The sequence below is a fragment of the Apiospora kogelbergensis genome, assembly GCF_038363985.1.
Source record: "Apiospora kogelbergensis strain CBS 113332 chromosome Unknown utg000003l_segment0_segment0, whole genome shotgun sequence".
Taxonomy (NCBI): Eukaryota; Fungi; Ascomycota; class Sordariomycetes; order Amphisphaeriales; family Apiosporaceae; genus Apiospora; species Apiospora kogelbergensis.
This window is the reverse complement of record NW_027117420.1, coordinates 3424319-3439102: the sequence shown is the minus strand read 5'-3', so window position 1 is coordinate 3439102 and position 14784 is coordinate 3424319. Positions and strand designations below refer to the sequence as shown.

Sequence of the window (14784 nt, the reverse complement as noted above, 5' to 3'; positions counted from 1 at the left end):
TTCGGCCGCCGCTCGGATCCGAGATGTCTGTCAGCACGGGAAATTCGGCGGACATCCAATTACCACCCAACGGAAATGCCGACGTTACGGCGCCACCACCGTGAAGAAGTAGTTTTGCCATCGCCGGATAAACCTCATGTTCAAGAATACGATACCAAATGGGGTAACATGCCGCATACTACCTACCCAGTCAGTCTATCGAGACTCTCCTTGGCTTCGGGTACAGCTTTGACAAGGACTTCGGTAATCTCCTTCCACACGATCTGCTGTAGCTTCTTTGCCATTGGAGTGGCGACGACAGGGAATCTGAGGGTTGAGGTGTTTTTGATCAGCCGGGTAGTCTTTCGTGACGAGACATGACGTGTCCTCAGTCTTCGTTGGTCTAGTAAACTCACTTTGTGTATTCTTCATGTGACATAAGCCGAGATAGGCGGTGACCCTATTGTATTCCCAGCATCGTGGTCAGTTCATGTACGGTGTTCGATGTTGTTGGGTTTCAGTGCACGCGTTTTGAAGGGCGCTTACATGTTGTTCTTCGGTGGTCAAACCCCCCATGATCAGGATCCGGGCGCCGTTTTCCGCCGTCTTGAAGATGGCGGGGATTATGATGGGCGCCAGGAACTGCCAAAAGGGCGAGCTCTGGACTACGTGTCTTTGTATCTCTGTCTGTACCATGCCTGGCTCCATGGAGTTAACAATCACCCAAGGCCTGATTTCAATAGCGACTAATCAGCAAGTGGAAATAAGAACAAGAAAAGTATAAGGAAAACCAAGTAGAAGCGAGAAAAGGGTAGGCTGCAAGTAATGTACCTGGCTTAGGAGGGTTTACTTACTTTCCTTCAGGCCCAATGGCTAGCTTGTTAAGCTCGCTACCCGCGTACATCAATAAGGCCTTGGAGATGTTGTATCCCCCAGACAAGCCCGGCGGCCAGTTCTCTTCCTTGTTCCAGTGGTTCAGGATCCCCTCCCCTCCGCCCGACGACGACCAGCCCTCCCATTGGGACACGTCGTTAGACAAGGACGCCGACGACGTAGTGAAGGCGAGATGGGCGGGCGAGGACCGGTTCCTCCGCTCGTCCCGGAGCCAGGGCAGCAGCAACAACGCCAGCAGCACGTTGCTCAGCGTGTTGACCTGCAGTTCCTCCTGCCAACCCTCGGGACTCGGCACGAACCGCGACTGGATGACGGCGGCGTTGAGCAGGAGGAAGTCGATGCCGCCCCGTCCCGCCCGGATCTTCTTGAGGTCGTCCGCAAAGGCCACCACGGAGCCGTACCGATTCAGATCGAGGACCATGGCCGTCACGCGACATTCGGTCGGCGATGCTGGCGGTGTTGATCGTGCGCCTCCTCCACCCCTTGTCCCTGTTACGGGCACGACGGCTGCGGCGGCTGCGGCCTCCAGGCGGTCTTTCGCCACACGCACCCGAGCCGCATCGCGGCTCGTGATGATGACCTCGGCCGCACCCAGATTCACGCAGTGCTCCGCTGCCGCGAGACCCAGCCCCGTGGAGCCGCCGACCACGCACACGGTCTGTCCCGCGAAGGAGCCCAGGGCCGGCAGTGGCAAAGGGCTCCAGCCGTGATACATGTCACGGATAGTCCATGATAATACTTGCGAAATCGACGCCATCCTCAGCCTCTGTTTCCTTCGTTCTTTCCCTCGCTTGTCCACCCAAAATGAGAAAAAAGATGGTTTTTGCGTTACGTGTCGTGAAGGGGAAATAGAATGGACCCATCAAGGGCGTGGGAGCGAAAGGTTAAGTTCATGGATACCGGATCTCGTGTCATCCGAGGAAACATGTTGACATAACTGAATTCGAGTTAGCCTAGCGCGGTCGCATCGGGGATTTACCCCAAACTCTACTGCCCCTTTTCTTGAGACGACATACCAGGATCAGGGGCTATCAACCCGACATTTGACAGGTAGCTAGCGGAAGCTTAACCTGACATTACGAGAATCGATCTAATCAATTTGGTTCTTCTCACATCGTTCCTGCTATTGAATCCTCTAGAGGTCGCAGTATACAGCGTTCTATTCACATAGTAGAGGGACAAAAAAAGAACAAAGGAGTAAAACCAAGAACACACTGTTAGAATGTCCCAAAAAGTTCAAATGTAGAATATGGTATAAGATGTGGCCCAGGACGGACCAGGGATATGGAACAAAACTCCATAGTACAACCCGCCATGTATGCTGTCTTGATCTCGGGAGGCAATCAATCTCAATCCACTTTCTTTCCCGAATGCACATCTTGCTTGACTTTGGCTATCTCGGGAGAAAAGTGCATCATGCCGTCCAAAACCATGTTCTGTATTCTTCAATTTAGCGAACGAACGGAAAGCTAAACATATGAGAGAATCGCGACCAGCAGTGTGGCTGCAACCAACCAAAAGGTCAAAAGGAAAAGGGAAAGACAACTCACAAGGATGGACCGCGGGAAAAGCCAACACCCCAGCCGGGCCACGAGCGCGCTCTTCCCGGCCCAGACCTCGCCCTCGACGCCCCGGTGGACGGCTCGCACGACGTCGCGGGCGTACCGGTGCGCGTCCATGACGTCCGAGTGCATCTGGCCGCCGTCGGCGAGCCCCTCCAGGTAGTCGCGGATGACGAGGTAGTGCGAGTTCGCGGGGAGCCGAGGGGCATCGACGTTGTCGTAGGCCTTGGACTTGACGCCGCACGTGATAAGCGTTATGGTGCGGACCCCGAGCGGCGCCAGCTCGTGCTGCCACGTGTTGCTCGCCATGGCTAGCGCAGCTTTGGAGCTGCCGTATATACCTGTTTTGCAAAAGGAGTATGAGCAGGTGAGCGCGCCCGCCGGCAGCTTTTGGTCCTACTCACCAACGAACGGCGTAGGGATGTAGGCGCTGATAGACGCGTTATTGACCAGACACCCTCTGGCCTCAATAAGGAGTGGCGCAAACGCCTGGACCATGGCCAAGGGCGCCCAAAAGTTGAGGTCGAACAGCTCGCGGGCCTCGTCGACCGGCGTGTCGAGCGCCGGGAAGATCTGGGTGCGGCCGCTGTTATTGACGAGGACGTCGAGGCGACCGCCCGTTTCTGCTCGGACGCGCTCGACGGCGGCGGCGATGGAGTCCCCGAGACAGCACGTCGAGCTGGAGGATAGTTACGTTGCCCGCCGCGGAGAGACGCGGCGAGATCTTGGAAGGAGTTCGCAAGGTGGCGAAGACGTGGTAGCCGCGCTCCTCAAAGGTTTCGGCTAGGGCGGACCCGATGCCGCCAGCCGAGCAGCCGGTGATCAAGACGGACTTTCGTGGGGAGATCATTGTTGGACGATTGCAGTCGAACTGATGAATGATGCACGACTCGAAACAGTCAAGAGGACTGGGTTCCCCGGCACCCTTACTTATACGGCGGACCAGCCTCTCATGGAAATCATGTTGGACAACCATGCTTTGGTCAAGAGCCTCCGGTCCCTCTCAACAGCCCGACTCTAAGACGGGCTTGGATGCTGGACCCTTGTCATCATTCGGCCGCTATACCAGGAAGGGGCAGCAATCCAAGTCTTGGCACGGAGCAGGATCCCACCGGGCCTCACCATCGCACCCCGGACATAGAATCTCTCCTTACCCTTGACCTGTTTGCCTATTCAAGCAATCAAAGAAGAGCGCTACCACCCACTGAACATGTTCCATCGAGAAGACTCGAGAAAACAGAGTAGCGCTGTGGGGCTGCCAAGTGAAGTACGAGAGCTGACATGAAGGCCGGATGTCGTCTCAAATAGAACAGCTGTTGTCGGTTCTGGCTGCTGACATATGCTGACCCTGTGTTGCGAGCGTCAATACAAGGGGGCCTGGTTGTCAGCCTTTGACACGCCAACTACGAAGCCATCATCGGGCCATAATGGAATTCCACCTCGTTAAGTAGTAGATCTTCATTGTCGTCCATTGTATGAGGGAATAGTTCGCAATCAAAAAATGCTTCTCGAAGATTGGCAATGAGAGAGAGATTGTGTCGGCATAGTCGTTGCTGACCTCCAAGGTGCAAATCTGGGGCTGTTGATCAAGAGTTGGAGTTTATAGGTTTGGCGGATGGATGCAGGTGTGGCGATTACACCGTCTCCCAATCATGGGGCAAGGAGGAGACCCTTGGTGGCATTGATCATTGGGAGCGTTTACCTGAGGCGAGCTGAGCATGGCAAACGTTCTGTCACGACCGGGGCAGTCGTGTAAACCGAGGTTCTCTTCTGCAGCGGGCAAGCCGTGCTCTCGTCCCAGCGCACAACGTATCAATGACGTCTTGCTGGCGATCCCCGTGGGGTAAGGACGGAAACCAGAAGAGACAGGAGAGCACGTACGCCGAGATGAGAGGGTAGGAATCATCAATCACATTGGAAGGCTTCTTCTATGTAAGCAACATGCGTAATCATGTCCCCGAAGCCAACAGCCAGGACGCCATTATCGTCAGCTGGACCCCATCATCACATAGGCACATCACAAGCAGGAGACCAGAACCCGAGACCGTGTGCTTCTTTCCGTTTTCTTCTCATTTCGTCAATGCCAGATGCAAACAGCTCGATGGATTCATTCGCGTTATTTACGTTATGCCTCCGAGCCTCCAGATACGCGACGAGAAAAAAAGGTGACCCAAACCAATGACTCCGAATGCAGCCGTTTCTCAGATACCGAGGTTGTAAAGGAACTCAGAATATCGGAGGTGATTTTGTTCACTTGCTCTCCTCCGCCTCGCCCATCAGGGCGTTGCGCTTTGCCGTCACGCGCTCCTGCTTGCGCTCGCGAGCGGCCTTGGTCTTGGCGCGCTTGGCGTCCATCTCGTCTCTCAGAGCTCTCTCACGAGCCTTCTCGGCCTTGGCGCGGTGGATCTGTTTTGGTTTCAAGTCAGTTGTGAAAGTCCAAGAACATAGATAGGTGACGGTCAGGCGCCGGGGTTGACGTACGTGCTCAACGAGGGCACGCTTGTGCTTGAAGGCGTTACCCTTGCTGGAGTGGTACAGCTCGTGGTACAGGTGCTTGTCGATCTTGCCGCTGGCACGGTACTTGACCAGAAGGCGGCGGAGGACACGGAGGCGGCGCATCCAGAGGACCTGCTCGGGCATACGAGCATCGGCAGTACCCTTGCGCTTACCGAAGCCTCGGTGGCGACCGATGCGGCGGGCGGCGTTCAGCTCACGAGCGCGAGATCGCGAGTGCATGGTGACGGGCTTGCGGATGATGAGGCCATCGCTGACAAGCTTGCGGATGGTTTGGCGGGAGTTGGCGTTGGAGATCTCGCTGACCTCGTTGGGGTCCAGCCAGACCTTGTTCTTGCCGCAGCCAATGACCGCCGCGGCCAGGCGCTTCTGGGTTGTCAAGTTGACCCTTCAGAGAAGAAACAAGAAGTTAGCCTAATTGTCTCCATGTTCCTGGGCTACACCATTTGCAAATGCAAAGCCTGGGATGGCCAAGCGACATATTTTGATGGACAGCGGATCGGCAGACGGGGGCGAGAGTGCTGTTGAATCAGATTGCTCAGGCGTGGTTGATCATGGCAATTGCTGATATGGGTGGTGGTCGGGGCAGAATCGATGATGCCGATATTCGAGTCAGGGTTGGTTTTTGTGTGTTGTGTATGTGATATTTCGTGCTCTGTCTCTCGCCATACAATCCGTACGTTTCCATCGCCAAATCCGCAGAATCCATCGAAATATCAAATTGTCGCAAGGGCTGACGCAGATGAACAGTGAGTTTGGGCAACTTACATCTTGAGTGCTGGTATCCGGTGAGATGGTCGGTTGTCGAGTCTCCTTTGGTTGAGAGGGAAGAGAAAAAAAGGCGGGAGGGGTCTAACTGGACGACTTTCCTCTCTCACTAAACTACAGCGCTCGAAAATTGGTGGTATCGGGGCTTGACTTTCGGGTAAAGCGTAATTGAGAAATTTCGACCAGAAAGTGGTGCCTTCCCAGACGGAAACCAGCAAGATTGTGTGGAACTAGTTTGCATTGGGGCTAGTCGAGCCCTCTTTGTGGCTTGACCCTTCGGTGGGGAATTCACACAACATGCGCACTAAGCCACAGCTAGTCGAGTCGAGGTGTGGCTGATCAATCAAGCTGCCAAGCTAGCCGGCAATGAAGCGCATAAACCTCCGGAACACTCTGGAGTTGAGCAATGCTCTGACTTGGACGGATGCGAGCTTTAGTCCATTCCATACCAGAACACACGCCGCCATTGCCAGTATGACTCGATATGGTGCCGGCAGTGGATGATCCGAAAAGGCATAAACGGCGATGCTTAGACAGCTGAGTGTCACAAAAGTGCCGATGTCCATCTCGGCTTCGACGTGAGGGCGATTTCGCAACGAATCCATTGATCACAGGCTCTTCTTCGTCCAGGACGGGGCAGAACATAGACCTGTCTACATGATTCAGGAATACGGCTTGGTTTTAGCACCCGGCCAGCTCACGCAGTTCAAGGCCGGATCGACGTCAAGCCTGCTTAGGCTACCACAGCCGTTAATGACAAGCTAATCAAACGATCCATCTCACGTGGGCATCTATCCCTTCGCAATATCAATAAGAGCTGCGCTGCATCCTGCAGATGGGTTTGAGTAAGACTGTACATATGAATGGTGAGCTGACGTGACTTCTACCTTGTCCAATCTGGTCTCTCGGTGTCCTCGGGCCCGTTCCCCAACCAGGCTGCAATAACGACTAACAACACGTTACGGGATCAATGTGGCTTGTTTTGGCCATACAACTCTGTAGCTGAAAAACGGCGCCAATCCCTCCCTTGCCAGCCTGCTGCCGCCAACGAGCCAATAGTTTTCTCTCCATGTCATCATAGTTCATCGCGAGTAATCTTCTCATCTTCGTCTCCATCTCGCACCCCCTTGATCCATTTCTTCAAAGCCTGCCTGTCTGTTTTGCCCAGGTTCCTCCACGCTTCTGTCTGCGCTTCAACGACGGGGCCAACGTACACCTCCAACGGATGCTCCATCGCCAGCGGCCACAACTCCGCCAGACCTTGGGTCTGCGTGAGCAACAGGGCGCCCATGTCGTCCCAGACGAGGCTGCTCAGGACCCGGAGAGTGCCGTCGAAGCCGGGCGATTCGTCGGAGCGGAACGCGGCATCCTTGGGGTCAAAGAGCGCGTCCACGGCCTTGATGAAGGGACCGACGTCCCCACCCGGAATGCTGACTTGGGGAGCCCTGGTCAGGTACGAAGCCACGGACGCGTCATCCGCGACCAGGAACATGTCCGAGAAGCAGTTCTCTGGGAACGCAGCAGACTCGGTGTAAGTGGTGAAGTGCCTGTTGGATCATGTCAGTTTGTGCAAATTTTTTCTGCCTTCAATGCTGGTGCTGGCAAAAGGAGTCCTAGGCTGTTCGTTGGGCGATTGTGATCTCACCTCTTCAGGTCTTGTAGACTGGGATTGGGGTTCCCCACGTCGCTTCCATCGACCCAGTGCATCTTCGACTGGTCACGAATATTGGCGATGTTTTCCAGGCCATGTCCCCAATTGCCCGTGTCGGCCTCAAACCTCTTGGTGAACCTGGTCCATTGAGTGTCCGAATGCGCCTGGGAAGTCTTGTACACCACGTAGCCCCATCCAGAGTTCCGTATTGCGTATTCCATCCAGGACTCTGTCTCGTATGTTATGGGATTGCCGCGGAGCTCTTTGCGAGCACCAGACTGAGCCTTCGCCTGCATCGTCATCGATGGACCGAACCTAGCCGGGTCGTTAAAGGGCCCCTTGGCAGGGCCCGACTCCGCGATATCCTTGATCGAGACCATCAGGTTGATGTGTCGGCGCCGGAGGTGGTACTCTCTCATCCTGCGGTCCGTGTCTGGCGAGAACGCGATCGGCTGCGTGCCATCTAAGGGAGAGGTTTCATTGGTAAGGTTCCGGGGGTCGCCGATGGCGAGGTGCGGCCTTTGTACCCGTCCATGGGGATGAAGATTCCCCAGTCGGCGTGTGCAGTGTTCTCGGCCAAGTCTTGCCACATGTTTGTCAATTTCCACTGGATCTCGTCGTAATCCGCCTCCATGATCTGGTCGGGCTGGTGGCCGCGTAGTGCTGCCAGCACTTTCTTTTTGAGAGGGCGGAGGACGTCCAGAACCCACGAGTGGGCTCTGTTCTCCATGACTTCATAGTGAGATCGCATGAACTCGGCCCAGAGTGCGGTCACAGAAGCACCGTTGGGTTGTGACTCCTGAGCTCTCTTGGCATTCAATGCGTTCTCGAACGTCTCGAGATGGTCATAGATGAGGTTGTAGGTATCCCGGAGACCATCGCGTACACCAGGCTCGTTTAGATAATGGAAAACGTTGATGACTTGGGTGACGAGTTGCGAAGTGTAGGTGAAATTACGGAGATCACTGACCCCTTTCTCGTCCAGTCGTCGTCGGGACAGGGGCATAATGCCCTCCCACAGCCGTGATTTCATGGCGTGAAGGTCCTTGCTCACGACTTGGAGTCGGTCACTGTCCTCGCTGGACCCGATGCGGGCCATGACATCGTCAACCGCCGGCCGTGGAAGCTGGTCGAAAGGGGCAGGGGCCCACTCCGAGTAAGGTTCCGTGAGAAGCATGATGTCGTCCCCAAGAAGGGCGAGCTCCGTAAGCTTGCCGCTCGGCAGTTGGCCTGAGTGGGCAAATTCGAAGAAATGAACTATTGTCTGCGGCTCAAGGATGCGGTCCACTTGAGATATCGTTAGCTAAAGACTGCTTGAAAGGTGTCAATGTGAGCAGTTTGTTGGCATACCAATCCAAAGGGTATCTCCGAGTTCAAGAGCTTCTTCATCCGCAAAGCGGCGGGGTCTGCCGGCAGGGGTGTTGCCTCTGGCCAACGCATCCCCATGAATTTGACCCCTGATACCCTCGTTCTTTGGCCCCAGAATGAGCTGCATGATCTCCTCGGTGAGGTCCATGTCCGGATCCCTACTTGGACTTGCCATGAGGGTCAGAAGCCCGAGGCCCCAAAGGAGGAGAAGAGAAGCGATCATTGTGAACACTCGTACAGACTGCAACCTTCACGTCAGTTTTTGATCCAGTCGAAAGTAAAGGTCCCTCTGTTCAAGTATTTGAGAATCGATAGTAATAATGTCCGGTGAAGACCTTGGCCATTTTGAGAGGTGCGTGTTGTGGTGGGGTTTCTTTGTTAGCTCTTGTGCCTTCATGTTTGTTACGCCAGGACGTAGACTTCCGCAAGAATCCCGTGGACGTGCAATGCACCTCAGCCGATTCTGTAGACCAAAGGTTGGAAACCGAGACTTGGGGAGGTTGGTCTTGTGTTCTGTATTTTATCCCTTGCTTGTATGTCTTTCGTGACTTACACCCTAGTACCATTGTGGCCAATCGCAATGCTGCAAAGTATACTGCTTCTGATGACGGTCTTATCGACAGGGTTGAAGAAAAAGAAATATATAGCGTCATTACCTGCTGCCTTAGTGATAGGCCAACGTAGTTACCGGTGCATCCCGTGCAACCAGGCCTTACAGCAAACAGTAGTACCTCACATATGAGGCGCACAAAATCGAACGGCATATCGTGAAGGCGACTCGCTTGGGAATCGACGTGGTAGTGGAGTAACAGAATAGCCGAGATAGCTGGCAGCACAAAATAATCAACAGCCAAGATGCTGCTGAAATCCATACCCGAGGTATATGATTTTGCCATTGATGCAAGTACACACTCGGCAGGTTCGCCTGGGATGACGAAAGTCCCAAACTCCTCCAATGCAATGCGCTGGATTTCTATCGATATTTACAATGTCCCGTTCTATCCAGATAGGTAATGCTGTTAGTCTACCCCCTTGTGGCAGGCTCTTCTAGCCCTAGTTCTTGAAATCCTGGCTGAAGATCCTCTGCCATACCCCCATCCACTTCTCTTGTTGCTCAGTAAGCAGCTTGCCGGGCATCTTGAAGCTGCGGTTCAGAATGTCGCGTAAACGTGTCCGTAATACCTTGATGACCAGCATAGTCTTCCAGTCCGGGACACTGAATCGCGCGCGGTTGCCGTCGAGTACCAGGACACCAGAATACATCTATGCGGTATTGTGTTAGCCAGTCCATTGTTCTACATGCCGTGATAAACATGAAGAGTGGAAAGTGTGTACAGTGAGGGCAGGGAGGGGAGGGAGAGGTGTGTTACTTACGTCGATTCGCACGTCGCCACAGAGCAGAGCAACGGCAAACGCCTCGGCAGCTGTTGTCTCATGTGCGTTGAGGAACTGCTTTGATTGCATGATGTGATAATACGAGATCCATTTGAGCTCCATGTTTCCCTTTGTTGACGCTCGAGGGGTGTAGACTGATGCTTTGGTTGTTGCCAACATTGCGGAAGCCCTTGTTCTCACGCATCAGCAGTTTCGGGTAGAAGCTCCAAGCAATCACCGAAGACATGATGATGTCGTTATCGCTGTTGGTGTTGACCCGCGTAGGCATTTCGAAGAACTGCGCACGACGGTTTGAATGTCGGAGCCGCTTGAGTGTACGACGCTCCTCGTCAGTCAATTGGAGGAACTCCGAGTCAACCAAAGACGCAATAAGTTGACCTTTCAGATCCTCGATGTTCAGAAGGTTCTGATGGGACAAAAAGTTCTTCTTACAGAACTGGAAGACCGGAGCGCCTTGCTGTATTACATTCTTCCAAGCCAAGTAGGCGTTATAAACGGTGAGCAGGTCTGAATCGCCCCTTTTGAACGACTTCCGCGCCTGGTCAGCTTGGGTGCGTTGTCCAAAGGCCGCCGAAAACGGGGACTTGGAAGAGAGTATTGCTGCCACCGTTATGGCCATATCCAAGCATTTGAAGATAGTGCCCTGAAGAATGAGTTTACCAAGGAAGACATCCAAAGGTAATTTGGCCAATTGCAAGCCCAATGGGGTTAAGTCTTCGCCAGCAGTCAATGCTCGCACATCAACTAGAGCATCGACAGCTCTGCGAATGTTCTTTGCTGAAGGAGGGTCCAAAGCCTCTCCCAGAGTCTCCTCAATACCACCAATCTTGCAAATTTTGACACGAATAGCCAGGTCCTGCAGAGACAGGCGGAGCATTTCTGGTGTTTGCTGGTCGCTCATCAGATTATCGTGTCGATGTCGTGTGAATAGATGGAAACAGAGTCCCTCCTGAACTCTACCAGCACGACCTCGTCGTTGCTTAGCATTGGCTCTTGAGATAAACGTGTCAATCAGTCGTGACAGCTGTCGTCTTTCGTCGAACCGCATCTCACGGTGTTTGCCCGTGTCGATAACGCATGTAACGTCAGGGATCGTGATACCGGTTTCGGCAATGTTGGTTGCCAAAACAATCTTTCGAACACCGTGGGGCGGAAACAAGAAAGCCCGCTCTTGGTCTTCGGTGGCAATGGTCGAGTGAAGAGGGAACACCCCCCAATCTTTCTGGAAGAAGGGCTCCCCAAGCAGAAAGTCATTCAGTGCTCGGATTTCTGCAATACCCGGCAAGAAAACTAAGATTGCTTTGCTATAGTTGATGTACTGCGGATCGACAGAGATTCGGCCAATCAACTGAACGATCAGTTCGGGATCAATGAGATACTCGTCAAATTGTGCAAGTGTGTTCCTGGTCTTGGACGAGTACTGTCGTAGGTCTTTGGCGGCATCTCTTGTTGAGTTCGCATCGTTATCGTTCTCAGTCGGGTCATCATCCAGGTCAATGGACTTCTCGGCAGGGTGCTTCTGGTCAATACTATAGCCAGTGAGCTCCAAGGCATCCTCAAGGTATTGGACCTGGACGGGAAAGGTTCGGCCAGGCACGTTGAGCACTGGCGCACCGCCCATATATTTGGAGAACTTCTCAGCATCCACCGTCGCAGACATCAGGACGACCTTTAGGTCCTTGCGACGCAAAAGCAGTTTCTTCAGGACAATCAATAGGAAGTCGGAATCGATAGTCCGCTCGTGAACTTCATCCAAAACAAGATGAGTAATTTCTCGGAGATCGTTAGATCCCTCAAGCATTCGCATAACGATACCGGTGGTGGCGTAAACGAGCCTCGTTTCCTTCGATATATTGGATTCCAACCGAATCGAGTAGCCAACCAAGGACCGGGATGTCCCTATTTCATTTCGGCCCTCACCAAGTTCTTCACTTACTCGGCGTGCTAGAGAAAGAGCTGAAATTCGTCGAGGTTCAGTGCAGTAGACTTTGCAAGGTCGGCCTTGTGAAAGCTGATGTTCCAGGATGAAAGAGGGCACTTGCGTGCTCTTGCCACTATTGATCCTGTCAGAACATACCATGCACATAGGAAATAATTTGCTTACCAGCCTGTCTCACCGCAGATGATGGTGACCTGCTCCCTTTCAATGCAATCCAAGACTTGTTGCTTGAAATGCCACATTGGCAGCTGCATGCGTGATTGCTGCGGATGAAATGTTAGAATGGGACCAAATAGGGGCCAAGATAGTGACTCACGAGCATAGCCTGGAATCTAGAGGTTCCGCACTTGTTGGCCCATATCCTCTGGTAAAATTCAGGATTGATGGACTGGCCCTTTTCTCTGTCAGAGCCAGAATCACCAGAATCATTGAGAGACTGGTTAGCTCTACGGCCTCGAAAAGCACCTTGGAGGAGAATGCCGTCCTCCTCTTCCTGGTCTTGTCTTTGCCGGACCATACGTCGTAGCTCTTTAATTGATGCACGATCTTGGGCATCATTCTGATTCTTCCGGGCTTGCGCAAACTCGTTCCACAGCTCTTTCCATACGGCGGGTAGTCGCATGAAGGCCTTTTCTTCCTTGGTAGAATGGAAGATTGCAAACAATGCAGCTGTGGCGATGTAGGCTTCTGATTGTTTGCTATCAGGGGTGGCCACATCAGCCATGCCGAAAGAGAACTGAAGGGGGTAAGCATAACTCTCAATGTGAGCAATGTCGGTCGAAATCAGCTCTTGGGCTTTCGACCAAGAGATAACAACCATATGCCGATTTGCGAAAGATGCCTCGGAAATGAGCCGGAACTGCAGCTTCACTGCTGGATCCCTGGTTCCGTCATATTAGTTAGAATGTACCTGCAGGAGTGATTGTGTAATTTCTTACCTTGAGCGACAAGTTTCTTCTAACGCCCTCATAGGGCTGACACCTGTCCATTTTCCAAACTGGCGGATAAAGACTTTGGAGCCATCTGTACTGTTGATGACATTCTCAGTCTTCCCTGTGGTGGGATCTACTTCTTGCACTGGAAGGCTAGCAAATAGATCGGATAAGGACTGTTCGTCATCCGCGCTATCTTGCTGGAGCACTTCGGTGGCCATTTTCTTGGCTTCGCGTGCAATCTCGTCATCGTCTGAAGCGTCGTCCTGCTCCTCCACAGTGCGGGCCTCGGATTCTTCGGCCTCTTGCTTCTTGGCCGCTGCATATTCTCTCTCCAAGATCACTCGTTCGTTCCGCCAAGTCTGCTCAGCAGATATTTTGTCGAATAAAACATCCTGTTCTATATGTTCGATTTTCGCCAGCAGCTGAGCCTCCTCCACGTCCACATCTTGTGAGTCAGCAGAAATACGGCTGTTGTTACCATTGACACCCTTGTTTCTACCAGTTTTATTCTGTTTCTCATCTTGCTTTGGCCGCTGAATCTGGAAAAGCTTAGCTTTACTTTCCAGATAAACCGGGACAAGGTCATCTGGCTCAATGCCACCGTTAAATGAATGAGCAATCTTCTTCGGGGAAGCGGCACGAGAAGACCGAGATTTGGCAGAGCCGTTCTTGGAAGTAGTAGGTGCAGCAGTGCCACTAGGATCTGAAAGCCTCGGAGTGGTGGCGCCAGAAGCCAAGGGACTATCTTGTGGAGTGTCGATGAGCTTCGGAAACGTTCTGCCTCTTTGGTCGTAGTCGGGAAGTTCATCTCGACTACACTCGCGAGCGAGCCAATCCAAAGCCTCTTCTAGGCCCCAAATGTTTTCCTTGGTGGTACCGCCAATGTTTGGAGCAATCTCCAGAACGTACTGCAAAACAGCTTCTACCTTTTCCTCGGTGAAACCAGCGCTTGCCAATGTCTGCTGAAGCGTCCAGAGCTTCATGGTGAGCTCTTCCTCAGGCAACAGCCTACCAGAACTAGTGGTGTCCGGTCCCAGAGAAGACGCGGCGAATCGGTGCTCAGCCTGAATCAAATCCAGTATGTGGTCCATCAACTCTTGCGGTAGCCATTTCCGTGCGTTAACAGGCTCGGCCTGCCCTCGCAGCAAACGTCGATCCGTCTCGAGTCGTGTTTTCTGGCGCTGGGCATCGCGCTTGACCTTCTGTGCGTGCTTTTCGACGAGAAGCTGCAGTTCAGCCTCCAGGAGTTGTTTCTCAAACTCTTCGGGGCTCAGGTCGGGCTTTGTCGGTTGAGTGGACGCGGAATCAGATGGGGCAGATGCATTTTCGGGCGTCACCCCAGCGGCTTTGGCTTCGTGGACAGAGGACGGCAAGGGAGCGGCTCCTTTCCCATTTGGCGTGGCTGGCTCTTCAGCCTTTTCAATGCGAGTGACTGGCTTTGATGCGACGGAGGTGGTAGCAAAGCCGCGTGCTGGGTTGGCTGTAGGCTTTGTCTTCTTCTTTTTCGGAGCCATCTTACCCACGGTGGTGAAGTCGACTAATTGCAAAGAGATGTATAATGTATTGGGTTAAATGCGGGAATGTGCAAGTCAAAATTCCAAGCAGAAAAGAAAGAAACTGAAATGTACAGCGCCGATGCGCTCAAGCCGAGTCCACTGAGCCCAATGTGGAGCTGCCATCAATGTAAAGACAAATAATAAGGATCGCGATGTTTAGAAACAAGGGTAGATGGACCTTGAGAAGAATAGCAAGCAAGCAAGCGACGACAAGGTTTGGTCG

General features: G+C 53.1%; 6 protein-coding genes across 6 annotated transcripts; all 6 read right to left on the bottom strand.

Annotated features, from left to right (window-relative positions):
* Positions 1-182: 182 nt before the first annotated feature.
* Positions 183-1630, bottom strand: PG998_005870 (uncharacterized protein; the record flags this gene model as incomplete). Its single annotated transcript, XM_066872688.1, has 4 exons — positions 183-306; positions 396-439; positions 526-709; positions 834-1630. The coding sequence occupies 4 exons, from the start codon at positions 1628-1630 to the stop codon at positions 183-185; spliced, it is 1149 nt and encodes a 382-aa protein (XP_066732785.1).
* A 592-nt stretch (positions 1631-2222) lies between these two features.
* PG998_005869 (uncharacterized protein) lies at positions 2223-3285 on the bottom strand (the record flags this gene model as incomplete). Its single annotated transcript, XM_066872687.1, is given in 4 exon segments — positions 2223-2309; positions 2424-2776; positions 2840-3058; positions 3069-3285. The coding sequence occupies 4 exon segments, from the start codon at positions 3283-3285 to the stop codon at positions 2223-2225; spliced, it is 876 nt and encodes a 291-aa protein (XP_066732784.1).
* Positions 3286-4685: 1400 nt separating this feature from the next.
* On the bottom strand, positions 4686-6184 carry PG998_005868 (60S ribosomal protein eL19; the record flags this gene model as incomplete). The annotated part of the gene is made up of 4 exons (XM_066872686.1): positions 4686-4841; positions 4917-5337; positions 5718-5762; positions 6177-6184. 4 exons carry the CDS (start codon positions 6182-6184, stop codon positions 4686-4688), a joined length of 630 nt encoding a protein of 209 aa, XP_066732783.1.
* A 608-nt stretch (positions 6185-6792) lies between these two features.
* On the bottom strand, positions 6793-7787 carry PG998_005867 (uncharacterized protein; the record flags this gene model as incomplete). The annotated part of the gene is made up of 2 exons (XM_066872685.1): positions 6793-7264; positions 7363-7787. The coding sequence occupies 2 exons, from the start codon at positions 7785-7787 to the stop codon at positions 6793-6795; spliced, it is 897 nt and encodes a 298-aa protein (XP_066732782.1).
* Positions 7788-7831: 44 nt separating this feature from the next.
* On the bottom strand, positions 7832-8959 carry PG998_005866 (uncharacterized protein; the record flags this gene model as incomplete). Its single annotated transcript, XM_066872684.1, has 2 exons — positions 7832-8655; positions 8719-8959. 2 exons carry the CDS (start codon positions 8957-8959, stop codon positions 7832-7834), a joined length of 1065 nt encoding a protein of 354 aa, XP_066732781.1.
* Positions 8960-9789: 830 nt separating this feature from the next.
* Positions 9790-14519, bottom strand: PG998_005865 (uncharacterized protein; the record flags this gene model as incomplete). Its single annotated transcript, XM_066872683.1, is given in 6 exon segments — positions 9790-9999; positions 10111-10239; positions 10250-12185; positions 12236-12333; positions 12387-12951; positions 13009-14519. The coding sequence occupies 6 exon segments, from the start codon at positions 14517-14519 to the stop codon at positions 9790-9792; spliced, it is 4449 nt and encodes a 1482-aa protein (XP_066732780.1).
* Positions 14520-14784: the final 265 nt, after the last annotated feature.